This window comes from Astatotilapia calliptera, chromosome 2 (assembly GCF_900246225.1).
Source record: "Astatotilapia calliptera chromosome 2, fAstCal1.2, whole genome shotgun sequence".
NCBI lineage: Eukaryota > Metazoa > Chordata > Actinopteri > Cichliformes > Cichlidae > Astatotilapia > Astatotilapia calliptera.
The window spans coordinates 25,940,687-25,957,939 of NC_039303.1; the positions used below are offsets into that span (position 1 = coordinate 25,940,687).

General features: G+C 40.6%; 1 protein-coding gene across 5 annotated transcripts in view; it reads right to left on the reverse strand.

The window, feature by feature from the left end:
- LOC113035105 (glutamate receptor 3-like) overlaps window positions 1-17,253 on the reverse strand; it is a 96,899-nt gene that overhangs the window by 58,694 nt on the left and 20,952 nt on the right. For all 5 annotated transcript variants that reach the window (XM_026190416.1, XM_026190409.1, XM_026190432.1 and 2 more), the window contains exon 3: window positions 12,932-13,171. In XM_026190416.1, the coding sequence (XP_026046201.1) occupies window positions 12,932-13,171 (240 nt within the window). The remainder of the gene's footprint in view (window positions 1-12,931; window positions 13,172-17,253) is intronic.

A 17,253-nucleotide genomic window follows, 5' to 3' on the forward strand; every position in this document is an offset into this window, starting at 1 on the left:
CAAAGTAACTGTATTCTAAATACCACCCTTTTAAACAGTAACTGTAACGGAATACAGTTGCTCATATTTTGTATTTTAAATACGTAACGGTGGTACATGTATTCCATTACTCCCCAACACTGGTGAACAGTGACACTTCTGAGAATTACACACATTTTCATACATGGTCCCACGTTTTCAAAGGCTCATAAGTAAATGGACAATTGACAGCCAGTTAGTCATATGATGCATGTTGCTTCAGGCAGGTGCTGCCTCAAATGGATTTTTATCTAGGAATAAAAGAAACAATCCTTATATTTATGCTATGTATATGTCTTAAAATGGCTGCAATTCCTAAACAATTCATGCAAACTCTTTCTCTTAAAATCCAAAGTGGTGGTGTACAGAGGAAGAACTGAATGAACAAATAGTGCCTTTGTCCAACGTGTTATGGAGCTAGCTGTATACATTTAACTACAATTAAGTCATAACAGCCACACAATTGTTTTTCATGACTAGCCTTATATATTTCAGGACAACTTTCTTTGGACAGTTTTTATATTTGGTATCACTTCTTTATGGGTGCACAGCTACATCGAGTGCCATTAATGAGACGCCTTGGTTGAAGTTGAAAAGCTGTGAAACAACAGAGCAACAATCTGTTTAAAATTCTCAAGCTGTCAAAATCTCACTCTTCATTAACTGTTCCTGCATTTATATTTTATTATGTATACATTACCATGTGTGGTCCCCCCCCCCCCCCCCTCCCCCCTCTATTGTCTTTTGAGGAAACCAGAATAAATAGTTAAAAGATTTAAGGTCTGGCGAGTCTTTGCCTCTGGGCTAAGTATGCTCACGGGGCTCTGAGGATCCCTCTAGTGCAGGGGTCGGCAACCTGCGGCTTTTTAGTCCTTATAGTGCGGCTCTGCGTGGTTTGGGAAAATAAATTATAAGTATTTAGCTGAAGTGTACTTTATTTATGTTAGTTCTTTTTTTTAACTTAGTTTTTTTAACTTGTAGTTCTAAATTGGAAGATTATTGTGATATTGACATATAAAAATAAAATTATATTTTATTATTTTTTCATTGCTCAAAATAAGTGTCACACTCGCGGAAGCCGCCAAACGCCGTGCATTTATCAAGACTTTCAACCCCAGGTAGGCCAATTATGGATCTTCGGATCCACATTATGTCAGCAGCTATTCTCCTCTGTGAACTTTGTTAAAAACAAACACCGCTCACGCCTCACAGACGACAGCTTACAGTCCTGCGTAAAGATAAAAGTGACTTCGTACAGCCCCAATTTGCAGACGCTGTGCGCAGAGGTTCAGGCGCAGAAGTCCCATTGTAAACATACCACAGCAGACCTGACGATGTTTGCATGAACATGCTTTTCAGCATCTCTTTATTGACCACTTTTCACACACGGTTGCTGTGCGCACACAGCTGGCTGTAGCTTTTCAGCTCACAGCCCGACACATACCAACAACAGCATAGATGGCACAGACGTTAAGGCGGCGAGGCGTGATTGCGGGTGCCGCTCAGGTGCGTCCGCCTCCTCTGCAGCGGCGTTGCAGACGACGTCCCGCCACACACATTAACCAGGTAAAATACATATTTAGGCAGAATTTTGCAAATATCTATTTTTCATTTTTTAGCAGCATAGTGCTTTTTTCCCAGTTATTTTTTAAAAGTCAGGTCAAGGCTCCAAAAGCACAAAGGCGATATAAGGGTGGCAGCACAACAGTTTTTGTTTGCTACATGGATCATTTTAGTTCAGCTGTGTGTCTTTCCTTTTGTTATATTTCTTTAAGAGTTCAAAATGTGTTAAATACATAAATAAAATGTAATTTTCTCTGTAGCACTTCATGGATTTCATAAGCAACACACCTAAAAAACAATATATACAGTGTTATCTTCATTTTAGATGTCAAAAAGTATTTGTGGCTCCCAGTGTTTTCTTTTGCATGGAAACCAGGTCGAAATGGCTCTTTGGGTCTTAAAGGTTGCTGACCCCTGCTCTAGTGTTTGTGCAGTGGAGATCAAAATCTTGGGCTTAGGTGGAAGGCTTTACCTGGCCTACTATTAGTCTTATCTGGTATAGCCACACAACTTGTATACAATAGGCTGCGGTTTAAAAGGGTTGTGTATTATTGACTTCTAAAGCAAACAGCTGAAAAAAAAGAAGAAAAACTGCCAATTAACAGAAAAAACTAGGCTTTGAAACAGATCAACTTGTTTTTTTTTAAAAAAAAAAAAGAAAAGAAACATGTGATGTGATGTGAAATCAGGTCGCGCTGTGTTAGAGCTCCTCAGCTTCTTCCTGCCCACAGGAGAAGAACGCATTAGAGACGTAGCATTCACCGTGAAGCAAAGTAGCCCAAAAGTGTGTAGCCAAGGCTTTGATGTGGTATTTACAGTAGGCCTATAACCACAACAGTTTTACTGCCAAGTGTTGTCCTAATCAGAAAGACAGCGCATGTCAAATCAAACAGAAGCAGCATGCTGTCTGTATCGTTAGAAGTGCATATATGCAGGAGGGAGAAGAGCTGCTTCACCACTCTGAAAATCCTCCCACAGATTTTTCAGAGCGTCTCCATCTCCCTCCCCCTTCCGTCAGTCTTTCTTGTCTATCCCTCACACATACTGTGACATATTATTAGCACGTACTATAACACGAAGAGGGGGGCGGGACATCCGTGCACACATGTAGAGCTGTGTGTGCACGTCTCAGAGGGGATGATCAATAATGATGACAATAGACTGATCACAAAAGTCTCCCAGCAGCTTTTTTCTAATCTGCAGAAACCGAAAGAGTGAAGACAGAGCCTTTTACAAAATAAGTCCAAATATTATTCTACTTTTTGTGTTTACTCTTGAGGATGACATTTTATTTGTCATTTCGAACAAACAAATTGGCCGTGTGACATAGACCGACCATCAAGGCAATCTACCTCTTCTATGACTGCTTGAAGCAAAGGCCAGGACATTTTGTTATAATGAAAAAAGAAGCTCCCAGCAGTAATTTCATGGCTGCTGAAGCTAGCAATGGGTAGGTGGTAAAATGGCTTTATTCCAGGTTCAGTTAAGAGGACACAGAGAGAGCACGGGGTTTATTGTGTGCTTATTGTGACAGACGATGGCTCTCATATGATGCTTTTTATTTTTTACAGGTGCTTGACTTGTAGTATATCGAAAGGTTACTGAATCACGCAGGTTCCTGGTGCAGGTTGGATTATCTGTATATTGAGATGTCACTTCATGTGCGCAAAATAAAAACGTGAGAAAGAATGCCAGCGTTGTATAGCTTCCTCCATATTTCTTTAATATTATTTTTCTTGTGCATTTTATGGCTTCTCTGATGTGCCCTTTCTTGTCAGTGTGTCCAAGCTGATTTATTCTTCTGATGCATGCATAATTTAGTTTTTATGAAGCCGCCGTGAAGGAGAGGGCCACTAAAGCACAAGAGGTGTATGTGCATGTGTGTGTGTCTGCATAAAGTCTCAGCTGGGTGCAACTGATGTCCTATTATAATGGCTGAGATGAGACCAGAAAGCTGTGGAAGTAAAGTGTGGTCCATGACATAGACATGGTTTCAGTAGAGAACTGGCATTCACACTTATTATCTCACATTGCGAGCGGCGAGTATAAATCAACAGTTGTGGGTGACAATATTGCACTTGACTAGACGTTATTTGTGTGAAATTTGCTTAACAAATTGAAAAGGGAGAGAAACGACTAATGGTGTGTAATCCTGCATGAAAAATATCGCTTAGGCTTCTCCGCACATATGAAAAGCTGAAAAGCTGTACATAAAACAGCAGCTTCTTGAAGCTAAGAGAGGCTCTAAGTCTTTGTTACTGGGTAAAAATTTCCTAATAACCTTTCAGCGTGGTTTAATTTAAGTGGTCTAAAAGAAAAGTAGACGTCGGCATCTCTTGGATTCCTTTTCAGGTTGACTTGTGGTGGAAGATGTTAGCCAATCACAGGTCTTTCAGAGAGGTTTTGTTCCTTTGGGTTGTTTTTATGATAACCTTTGAACTATAGTTCAAACTATTGCTAAAAAATCCTACATATAACATGTGTTTATATGTGTGGAGCTGCCAAACTGAGTGAGCCACTGCATTCGGGCTATAGATGATGGCTGCAAAAAGTATTTTTAATCTTAAGGAATGTTTTCTTTGTCTTTGTCTTTTTTAAAAATCTTTTTCCAGATCATTGCTGCTTAATATTCAGAATAATAAGCAATAATATTTCATGGTTTTTTTGTGTTGAATCACTGTAGTTTGGACTACACTTTTGCTCTTCTGCTAACGTGTCACATCTCTTAATTTGTTATGCTGTTTACACCAGTGAGAACAATGCCAAACCACTTCAATCAAATTAAAGGCCAGGCTTGATTTGGTTTGCCATCGAAGACATTGCAGGAGAGCAGCGGGAGGCATTTATCGTTTGACTCTTTCAGAGAACAAAGGCAACTGTCTCTGGATAGCCAATTAGAGGGATCGCTGAAGAATAGGGAGCAAGGTTCGCTTTGGTTACAGTACAACCGGCTGTGCATGATTGCTCACCCCATCCACATATCTGTCTTTCTGTCTGTCTGTGTTCTGTAGCTTGGCAGGAAGTAGAGCTGAAGCTAACTATGTGCGGTCATCCTCCCATTCAAAAGCCTCCTGGCCTTGTTGGCACATTCCTCAGCCAGTTGTGCCAGGCCAGGAGTTATCTTCTCTGCCTGTTTCACTGTGTCTGTGGGGAGACATAGAAGTTTAATACAAAGCCAAGTGGTCTTCGATCGATGCCTGCAGATTAATAGAATCTGACAGATAATTTTTTTAATCTCATTTTAGTGTGCTTGCAAATATTTTTTACACACAGTTCAGCTAAATTAAACTGCACCAAACCTTTTATGCATAAAAATAACAACCGAACCTGTGACTTAGCTAAAAAGCTCAAATGTGACGTGTGCTGTACTGACGTTCTGCACGTCACACAAGTAGCATGTCAGCACTGTGAGCGTGTCCTCTGTCAGTGTCACTCTTGTTCCAGTCGGTCTTTTTTGTCACATGTAGTCACCATCTTCTGACGGAGATAACAGACCCACCATGCTCCTAAGAACTATCATTCTTTAAAACAAAACCAACCTGTAAACACAAAATGGACATAGTCAGCATGGCCTAGCCCACCTGTTTGCAGCCTGCTTCTTGAATCCTGAGATTAGTTTTTTGACATTATGAGCTACAGATGACTCTTACTGAGAAAATCAGGACACTGCATGTTTATACAGTAGCCAGTTGTCAAATGCAAGGTAACCACACTGTAGTACAGTGTAAAGGATGCCCTGCTTTATCTTCTGTTATCCTCTAAATGGGGGCATAATTTACAAAATTAACATAATTAAATAAGACATGAAATGACCGATGGAGGCCATAAACTCTTCTGGATAATGTTTATTGAGATCATAAATCATGTGAGCTGTTGGGTTATTTTGGTCTTTAGTTTATTGCAGCCATAGGAGTCACCCCCCTGCTGGCCATTAGACAGAATGCAGCCATTTCCCACATTAGCTTTATTTTAAGTTTTCATCTTTTATAGTCTACGGGTGAGTGGCTTTTTGCTTGGAATCATAGCCTGAAAATTAGCTGACAGTGAACACAGATTTATGAGATTTGTTGTTGTTGTTTTTAAATGTAACATTAATTATCACAAATGTAGGATTTCTCCTTTTCAGTTTTGTACCTCGGATTTTAGTTTGCTGGTTACTTGGTCATTTTGAGTTGGTGTTTCAAGCTGAAAACCAAAAACTGCTAACCACAGTGAACTATAAAACAAATAACTACATCTTTGCATAATTATGTTACATTTTTCCACAGAGGACAATTTTAAAAAAAATCAAGTTATTTGCTTTCCAAACACACAGAAACAAATTATTGCTTCTATTATGGAAATCACAGACTGACTTGTTTGTTTTAGGTTTAGGTTCAGACTGTTGTCTGGGAGACAGCTGTCTGGGTGATAATGAAAGAGCAAGTAACTTTTGTTTAGGAAGTAAATATATTTGTCTTGGGGACAGCTTGTGTGCAGTTCAGCTTCAAATACTGTAAAGTCTCCATATAATCAATCAGAATAAGCTCGTAGACATTTGCATGTTTCATAACAATCCAGTCCCACTGTGGCTGCGGCAAGCTCTAATCAATACTCTGCACGCACCTTATTGGTCCAGATTAGTTTGCTGAAGTGACTCAGCTGTAGTTGGGGTCATTGAAAATATTGGCAGAGTAAATCAAAAACATGCTCTGGGGATATTTTTAAGACTAAAAGCTGGGATACAGCTTCCACCTGGAAGATTTCTGCTCGGAGAACATTTGACTTCTTTGTACTGTAGTGGGGCTGTGACATTGAGCACTATAGTTTCAACTGTCAGCAGTTAAATGATAACAGTAAATAGCTCTGCGCTCCCTGCTTCAGCTGTGTTGGATCATTTTCCATCTAAATGTATCACATTTAGAATATTGATTGGTAGAGAAGATGATGGAAAGAGACAGCGGGATTTTTTTCATCATGTCATCAATGCCTTGGTGTGGTGATAGATATTGCACGAAATGCTAAAATCTTCTGTCTCATCATGATAGATTTCAAGAGGTGGCGGCTCCAGCTCTTGTGACAAAATCTAGCCGGAAGTGAATATCTTGTGTGAATTTTTCTTCACACGTCAAACATAAAAAGTGCCTTCACACTTTCAGAAGACTCGGTCATATTTACGTCATCTTTCATAAATGTTTTATTATTATTTATTTATCTTGTTATCCTGTTGTCTCTCCAGACTGACAAAATAAAGTAATGCAAAAAGGTAGCTCAGTGAATTAAACAGTGTTAGAGCAGGATGACACAGCAGAGATGAAAGAAGAATGAACAGGCAACTGTCCTCCTGATGTCTGAGCTCCTCTCCCATACAGACTGATCAGTTCCAGCTTTGCAACAGTAACTGGTCACAACGGGCCTGTCAAGCTTTGGATTTATAGGTATACAGTGCATCTTAACTGTTTGTGTGTTCATGTCTTTTCAGACAGAGCTTTAGGACAGGATTATCTGCCCTGATTAAGCTGCAGTTGTTAGCATGGCTGGATAACTAGCCTAAGACACTGTAAAAGGCAGAAGAGTTACAGCTAACACCACCCTAAACAGACCCTTATTTGTGGGCTTGGGGGTTACGTTTAAAAAATCCCATTGATGATTTTCACAGAATTGTATTGACACACCTGGAGTGAATACAAATGAATGCTAACGGAGTTCAGGGGCTATTAAGTAGCAATTATTTTACTAGATCTGGGAAGGATGAAATCGAATAGAGTGACGCTCCTAGTAGCACACGTTCCAGCCGTGTATTCCAGCCGTAACCCTAGCCTTATACCTAACGTCAACCACCACCTTAATCGTGTTAGATAGTTTCTTCCAAAGCGATTTAAATAAAATAAACGTACATGTGTAGATTCATTCCAAACGGTTCTCATGTTTCCTCATTTTTCCCAACTCGTAATATAGGGACGCGTTGGGTGGCCGAAAGCGTAATATACCGACGATTTGTCAAGTAGTGTAAAATGTTACACTTTGGGAGTGAAAACGTGCTGGCTGTTTGCACATTTCCATAATATGATATAAATGAGGTGTGTTTCAATAATTTTACACAGTATAGCATAGGGCTGTTCGATATAACGATAAATATCGGATGACGATATAAAAACGTCTATCTTTCATTTTACGCTATCGTTTGTTTCGTGGTGTCATAAAATAAACTGTTTACGGCAATATTTTTTCATCGTTTTGATGGTCACTGTAGTGGCTATATTAATTTCTTATTCTCTTATATTGAATATAACCACACTACAGACGGACAAGCGACTGTTTTTATGCATTGTCGTTAGCAACAACGACGGTAAAACCATCGCGTATCCGCTTGTTTATTTTCCACATAAACCTTTCACAATAAAGCTCAAGATCCTGTTTACACTTTTCAAAATAAACTGAATCACGTGAAAGAGTATGCAGTGTTTACGGATGAGAAGCAAAAAAGAGCTGCCAGGTGCTAAAAAATAAACCTTAGACTCAAACGTTAGAACAGGCTTTTCCCCGCAGCACGCCGTGTAATAAATACTCACATAGAAAACAGAGGCCGTTTACAGCTTATGTCTAAAAATGTATAGTTTCATGCATCGGTTAAAACACTCGACTCCAGCTACATGACGCTCAGCTGGAAACACTTTACACAAGTCGAGCTGCCCGAGATTCACAGAATTTTCAGAAAATGTAAAATTTTTGTGATTTTATATCGTTATCCGGACAATAGATGTCTTATATCGGGATATGAGATTTTGGTCATATTGCACAGCCCTAGTATAGCATTTTAGCTAATTATACCTGCTTATTTTATGTATAGTAGTTGACTGGCTATAACTTCAAAAGAACAAAAGGCTGCTTTTTCATGACTGATCAACTGGTCTTTATAGATGTTGACATTTGAAATATTTCTGTTGTTGCTGTTTCATGTAATACTAAAGGTTTCCCTGAAATTAAAAAGTCAAAAATAGCAGCAACAACCAACTCACGAAGCTAATGTCAGGCATTAGCGACAGGTAAAATTTTCATTCCAGCCAGCAAAATGTCATCAAGTATGCCTGCTTTTGTTTTTAAAGGGCCAGTTACTTCAAAAGTGCTACGAACACGGCAGCTCTGACATCCACACTGAGCTAACTGAACCTGAAAATCCCAATTTGTTTTCTTTTGTCAAACATGCACCATTTCTTATGACTGCTTACAGTTTGTTCTTCCCATTCATCATTTCTTGACTACTTTGCTGTGCTTAAGGAAAGGTTGCGTCTACTAGACAACAACGGTAAGCTCCAAGACGAAGGGACATAAGAGCAAGCTAAAAACATATAAGGAAGAGGTATAGAATGAAGTGAAATAGGAAAGAAGGAGAGACAGAGACTCATAAATCAAGTAGAGGTGAGATTGCTGAATCAGGGTTGATTGTGCCTGGGAGAGACAATAAAGCCTGTAATCATCTGTCTCTGCTGCACAGAACTGGCAATTATCTGCCCATACCTGACCGCCAGAACAGAAAGGGCAAGATCCATCTACCTTCACCCTATCACCCTATAGAGCTCCAGCTTTTAAGGGGAAATTCATGTACTGACGCAAGCTGAAAGCAAAGAAGAAGAAAAAAAGAAACTCCAGGAGTACTATTGATATTGAGAAGAAGTGTTGCTGGGATAGTCTTTTTTCATGTATGAAATGTAGTGGGTTGAATCAAAGTAGCTGTTTGGATCTTTCATCTCGTTCCATCCACACACATATTAACACACACGCATAATGTATCCTGTCAATATATTACCTCAGATAAGAGGAGAGTAGCCACTCATTAGGCTGGTATAACACTGCCTACGGAGGCTCCATTTGCTTCCAGTGCAGTTCCTTCATCATAACGTCTGCTTTCAAACAGCTGTCTGATATTGGCATTTAGGGTACAAATTTCCCTCCATTTCCCTCCAATACATCTGAGCCTGAAGCATATGGACCATCACTCTCCGGCTGAAAGCACTGCACTGAGGCCTAAAAGCATTTTTTGCCAGTCCAATAACAGAGCCAAATGAATAGTGTGGCTGTAATTAATCTTTTCTATTGACTGAATAAAACCTCTTGGTGGAACTCAGCTATGTGATTTTTTCCCCCCCCTCTGTAGCGCTGTGTGTTTTCCATCCCTAATAGAAGAGTTTGGAGAATAATTGCAAAGTTGCTTCCAGTATTATGAATGATCAATGCTTTTATAAAACACAAATTAAAAGGCAAAAAAGGCACTCAAGAAACTAATACATCGAAGCAGGTGCTTTGTAGCAAACATGAGCCTGAAGCAGAGCAGAGGGTCAGCTGTGATTTCTGCTTGTTTGTTCATTTCGCTGATTGCATACTTCAAAGTCAGAAATCTGTCACAGCCACCTGCATGCAGGGACATAATTTAGACTTTTTAATAATTAATTACAATCCTCAGACAAAAATTAAAAAAGAGAGACCCAGAGCACTGTGACAGATTAAGGTGTTGAACATGCTACTTCTATCCTCCGAAGGAGGACATCTTAAGCTCATTTAATAATAATAATAATAATAATAATAATAATAATAATAATAATAATAATAATAATAATAATAATAATAATAATAAGCAATTATAAAAAAAATAATAAATTGATGTGATGCTGACCTATAGTGTCACAATATAATCAGCAAGCCGTCGGCTAAAAGCGACTAACTGCTCACCATACCTCCCACTCACATGAGTCAGCTGTAAGTCAGAGCATGAGAACTACAAGGTTAGTACGTGAGCAGAACTTTAAATAGTTTCCTGAAACCGAGAGATAGATTCAAGTTTGAAAAGTTAAGTAAAAAACTTTGAAATTAAAGTACTTACAATGTAAAGAAACATTGTGAAAGCACAATGTTTCTTTACATTGTGCTTTCAAGGAGCCAGACTTTCCTGTACTGTTTTAAAGGGGTCTTGAACAATAGTACAATAGTTCTTCAGACTTTCTGAAGATCTTTCAGAGTTTTTCTCAGGATACTCTAGGCCTTGTACCCGACCATTTCCAGAGATTTGTTTTAAAGATTTTTTTTAACTGTGACCTATCAGTCCTTCAAACAAAAGAGGCATCTAACGCAAGGGATGAACCTGTGTTTTGTCCAAACATAAAAGAAAACTTGTATCTTTAGAAGAACTGCCAGACCTATAAATACTATCTACACCAGATAAACAATATCTACAAGTCGTATCCTTTACAAACAGGAAAGAAATCCAGGACCTGACACAGGACTTGAGAAATGCATCTAGGTTGTCACTGGATCCATCTAATGTTCACCTAAGCCTTAAAAATGGTCTCAGTGGAGGGTGGTTGTCAATAAACCATTCCTAAGGGAAGGAAACAGGGATAAAAGACTGACATTTGCCAAATTACACAAGAACTGGACTGAACATCCATGGCAAGAGGTCTGATGAATCCAAATCTGATGTTTTCAGTTAAAATCCTCATCAATATGTATGGAGCAGGTCAGGAGAGAGCTACAACCGTGAGTTTACAGAAATCTGCAAAACATGGTGGAGGCTCCGTCATGCTTTGAAAATGCAGAGAGTTGTCTGTCAGCTCTCTTTTGCTCCAGAGAGGTAAAAAAATCATGCACCCTTGAAGACCATTTCCTCAGTCACTCCTCTTGGTTTAGCCAGCAGTCAGTGTCCATATTGCCAAGGGAGCTGCACTACCTGATAAGCAGAGGTAGAGGTTCTCTGACACATCTGTCTGCTTGATGAGCCAAGTGTCAAAGCCCCCCAAAGTGCTGGATGGAGTGCATCAATAAACGACTTTAATCCCCTCCTGGGGCCAATGTCCTCCCCCTAATAAGGGATCGTCTTACACCACTGGCAGAAAGGAGAGAGGTAAAAGTGACTTGGCAGGGGCTTCAGCACGGGGATGTACTGTACACTGGGAATTGTCTGTACACAGGTAAAAGGCTGTAAATCAAACGCGCCTGCTGTTGCCTTAATTGCAGGACGGAATTGGTGTTTTGTTTCCTCCTCCTCCTTATTTTCCCTCGCTCCTTTGCCCTCTATCGCCCTTTTTCACTCTTTAGTCTATATGTCTGTTTGTTATCACTCTCGTCCTATAACACCGCCTCTGTTTTTATTTTCTCTTTTTTATCTCAGGCTATTTTGCCCACCTCCGCTATGTATCCCACTCTGCCCCAGACGGTCTAACTTGCCAGACAGAAGCGGAAAAGCAGAAGGATGGGGGACGGGCAGTATTGGTTGTGCTGAAGGACGAGTGGGTTGCTAGCATCCGCAGGGAAGATCCAATGAGTGTCCTAGTCAGAGTGACCCTAATTAACCACATATTATCTGCAGGCTGTGTGGAGGATTAAGGCCCTCAGCTCTAGACCCTACAGGCCTGGAGACCCATAGACAGAGACTCTCTGCTAAAGCACACTTCATATTCTGCCTCAAAGCAAGACAGAGAGAGAGGTGGGGGCGTGAGGCAGGACCATGAAAAAATAGAACCAAAGAAAAGCAGAAATCTTGCTGAAGGGAAGACAGGTGGCTTGAAGCACATCTGTGGGTCAGGACCTTTCTATAATGAGCAAATAAACAAGACAAATAAAAAAAAAGTGCAGGAGGAATATGTAGTGACTGTTACTGACACCTTCACAAAGAGGAAGACATAATTTGGCTTTGTCTGTCATATCCCGAACATATCCATTCCCCCCTCTGCCCAGGTGGTGTTTGAATAAATTGAAGTTTTTGTAGGAGGAGGGGATCATTATTCTACGGAGAGATAATGAGCTCATTTTCTCACCTGACATTAAAAATCCCAGAAATGAACACTTGGCTACATTGACAGGTTGTCATATACACGGCGTCAACAAGGCAATGCAATCTGGGAACTACAGAGAACCCTCATTGACACAAACAATAAGCAGCCCCCACAGGCAGGCAGAGACTCTGATTTCTGTAGAAAACATTTTAGTAGCAGCTGTGACATACCTCATTTCAGATGAAAGACGAGCCAATATCAACAACAAGATTAAACAGGAGATTAACTGACACCAAGCAGCCAACTGTTTGAAGAATCCAAAGGTTATAGCTCATAGAGCATGCCGTCTCTTAAAGCATAATAGTTATTACCAGTGTTATGAGCTGCTGGTGAATTTATTTCACATTTACATAACAGCCAAACCACTGTATAAAATAGTGCAGTGTTAACAGTTCAAGCATTTACAGGGCTTTCATGAAGCATTACAGGGTAAATCTATCCCTTACTAACCCTGCTGTTCGTCTGCCATTCTGAGTCACTGCAACATGTTTCCGTGATGTAATTCCGGCTCTAAGTCCCGAGTCGAGGCTCGCGCTGTCACCTACCTCGGTCGGTGTCGTAGAGGTAGACGAACTTCTGCCATTTGTAGTGAGAGAGGAGGCTGAGGACAGCACCCCGGAGGGCAGGTCGCATCTGGATGACAAACTGCACCTCATTATCGGTGGGGTAACTGGGTGTGACAAAGGAGGTGTGCAAAGCGCCGCAGAACGAGGTCAAGGTGTTCATGGACTTCTTGTCGTAGAATCCGAAGATGGCGTACACCCCGCGGGAGAACTGAGAGCAAACTGCAGGGACAGCAAAGTACATGAAGGACACGAGTTAAAAAAAAAACATGATCATTCTCCGCAAGAACACTTTATTTTGGATACTTGACCCCTCAATAATATCCAATCGAGGGTTCGTATGACTCTAAAGGAAGCTCTGCGCACTTGATAAATTGTTAACAACATAAATAGCTTAAGAGTCAGAATCTTAATGTTGTTGTCTTTGTTTTTTTTTTACGATGTAGCTTCAAAAAATACATTGATTTCTCAATTTCTTTCAAATCATTATTAAGCGTTGTTAAACCCAAATTAAAAAAAAATTAAATCAAACTTTCTTTGTCTTTTGTGCCAGCATTGTTGAGATTTTAAAAATAAGCAATACAACGTCTGCAACGTTCTCATATCTTATAGAATGAACAATCAAATATATCAACACGGCTAATTCAGAGTAGGTTTGGAGAGAACTCAATAGTGTACCTATTGTGAGTTACAAACTGGGGAACTTGAATTTTCTGAACAGTAAAAGCCGGCCAATAAAAGACCCTCAAAGCCTTTGTGGCTAAAATTATTACCCATTATTTTATAAGCTGTTTCGAGTCCTCTGGCTTTAGATTAACCCCTTAATTTTGAAAACAATCTAGAAAGGAATCAATATAAAACAATTCCTAGCGTTGCCTCCCCAAAATGCTTTCACATTTCTTGTAAACCTGGTATGCAACCTGTCTTACCACTAGTTCCTCCCTTGAGGTCCTTGCAAGAGTTATTAAAAGCAATTTTTAAGAAAGTAACCTATGACTGTGTGCACACGGAGTGTTTGTTGTGTTTTATATTTGTTCCATCAGTAATGGCAGATGGAGAAAGGTTTGGTAGCTCCAGTTTCTCCCGTCAGTACGTCAAAGTATACTTTGATAAGATGCTGAACCCCAAACTGCCCCTGTTCCAGTGATAGGTAAAAGCATTTTTAATTTGAATGCTGATTTGTCTATTTCAAGTCTCACCCTGAAGTAATGATACAAAAAAGGGGACTTAAAAAAATCTTCCTGTGAATACTTATGTACGGAGGCTGCAGTTGATCTGTATTGAGCCTTTGCATGTTTTCCTGTGGCTTAAGGGGTAACGTTCACTAAGTATGGAGACAGCATTCTATCTGAAGGGGAACAGATCCAGTGGTAGTGGTTCAGAAATGCAAGAATTGCAGCATTTCTGTGTGTCTGCGTGGCAGTCAAGTGATAGAAACATCACGCCATTCACTCAAGGTCTCCCGCACCCACTAGGAGCTCCCACCGGTTATCGCTTTGCTCCCTCTTCCACGGTGAACGACTTACTGCAGCATTCACAGCAGCTGTGTGCACCGCTGCTGCCTGTCGTTGCTTCTGTTGCCTCCCACGGAAGAGCTGAAAAAGACAACTCTTTGTGCCTCGAGTGCCAAGTGAATCTAGTTTCATTTTCAGTGACCTTACACACATGTTTGTGTTTCAACAACTCCACACAGTGTTTGCTATTCTCCAATGTGCGCGGCATGATGAGAAGTATTGGGTCACACCTCTTGGTGTTTTCAGGCCCATTTCCACAGTGTATAAAGTGAATGCCAAGCCATGCGGTTTGTCTTTACAAATATTTATGAAAGAATGGGTCGTTTTAAAGAGGTCACCGAATTCGAGCCATGGATGGGGTGGATCAAGTGATATATCTCAGTCACAAAGTAGGAGACCACATAATGTTACAGAGCTGAGGTGCATAGTGTCCCAAACCTCCTCTGGCATTAACATCAGCACAAAAACCGTACGCCAAGAGCTTGGTAGTATGCGTTTCAATGGCCAGTCAACTCCTGTACAGTAGGTGTGATGTGGCCCAGGATTTTTGTCTCTTAGTATCACAGTGTTTCAGTTTCATATCTAATGTGAACAGAGTCAAAACAAAAAGACAAAACAGTTTTAAGACGTGCAAATGAGGATCACATTTCAATAGACTGACCCAGAAGGTCAGCTTCTGAGGGAAAAAAACAACCACTTTAACTAGATGCACAAAAAAGACCCTGTTTTATAAGACTGCTATCTAAGGAGACCAAAGGTGGAACTTAAAGAAAATAAACAGTTACACAATCATTTTCACTCCAACATCTCAGTAGCACCAGTAGCATTTTTGATCAGCAACATTTCTTGAGAGACGTTTTGATTTGTTTGTGTATTCATCGCGCACTCTGGCGGGATTGGCGTAAATTGTTAGGCAGGGGCAACTTCCATTCACTCAGAAGCCATTAATGTGTAAACTAATATTTAGAGCTACAGGTGTGTTTTGCTTTCCTACCCTATCATGAATGACTGTTCACTTATTCTGATTGACTCTCAAGCGTTCCCGCTGGGTAATCAAGCATTCTTAACATCCGTAAACACTTTGAATATTCCAGAGGATGATGGGAAGGAAAAGGACGGGGAGGAAAGCTCTAGCCAATCTTATGTAATGGCTATGTTAAAAATTTATTTTTGATTGGCTAATGGACAAAAAAATATAAGTCATATGATGGGGAAACATCAGATATCGCTTTGGCTCTTGCTCACTTCTTTAAATAATCTCTGGTAGTATTCTTTAAACTGAAAACAAAACAGAAATCCATCACCAAAGTGACAGTTGGCATTTTGTGTGTCCATCTTAATCAAGGAGAAGATGCAATCACAAACACAAAATAACTTGTTTTCCTTTTCTTGTGCCCGCAAGGACTCATCTGACTTTGTAAAGAACTGTGCTACAGCATGCACAAACCTTTCTGATGCTCAGAGGACAACACAACAGCGCTTATGTATTTGACTCTTTAGCACAATTGCTGTGTGAATAAGAGATCTGCTGGGATTTTCCTCATCCTCTTTAATTCTGTTCCCTCCCCTATCTGTCCTGGTACAGACACCTCGTTCAAGGTATAAGCAGTCTCAGTCTCACACACACCACAGGCAGGCACGTGCACGGATGCAGAGGCGCAAGCACGTACGCACACAGCCGCGACGCAGCTCCTTGATAAGTGAATCAACAGATGGACAGCAGTATTGTGGGTAAGTGCTGCTGGGTAAGTGGTGCAATCTCCCACAATGAATGGGAGCCAGTAGGAGTTCCAGCTCTCGTCGAGGCCCACTTTTCTCTGCACTCCCTCTTAATTTGGCCCGGTACTGACACAGAACCTATCCTACGGGACCAGATCTGGCAGCCTCTTTCTCTCTGCTCAGCTGTCCTCTTCTTATTAGGTTGAGCTTGAGCAAGCCTAAGTTTCAATAACATGTATGTCCATGCAATCCCTTCTCGCTCTGCTCACACTGGTCTTTTTTGCTCTCATCTTCTTCCACGGTTTGTCCCCTCACAGAAGTGCAAAGCTCTGTGTTGCGTTGATCCCATGAGGGTAGGTTCTGCTAAAAACTGATATACTGCTTTTTTGGGGGGAGACATGCACCAGTTACGCACACTGCAACAGATCTGCCAGCATCCTCAAACTCCACCCCTTAGATATAATTCACAGTGAACTCTTCTGCTTCAAGAGCTCCACACTCTTTTCCTCAGTCTCTCCGTACTGTCCACCTCCGGAGTCATGTTGCGTTCCAGATACCTCAGAAGTCTGATGTCGGAACAGGATTTGTTTTGGCCTTTAGCATGGTGGAGCCATTATTACTAACAGTACGGGCCAACTAAAGATGGCACCTTAAGGCTTAGAGGTGTCCACAGTGTGTCCTCTCTCCATCCCATCACTACCAGCTGCTCACTACAGTTTTTCCTTCCTACTTTTACCAAGTGGATCCTTATAGGGGTCATTGTTGGGCATTTTCTCTGTACTATTGTGGGGTCTTTATCTTACAATAAAGCACCTTGAGGTGACTGTTGTTGTGATTTAGCACTGTGTAAATAAAATTGAATTGTTCATGTAGCATAGCCTGAAGATGAGCTGCAACCCCTTAAAGGATGATTCTGGAAAAGAAACATCATCTCATCAAAAAATTATCCCTTTTTCCCCCAATTTTTACAATCTGCTGTGAGAAAATAGCAACGAGCAACTTGCTTTTTAACTCGGTGCAGAAGGATGAAAAAACAAAGTCGTGTTTGCTCTTATCATCAACAGCAGGGAA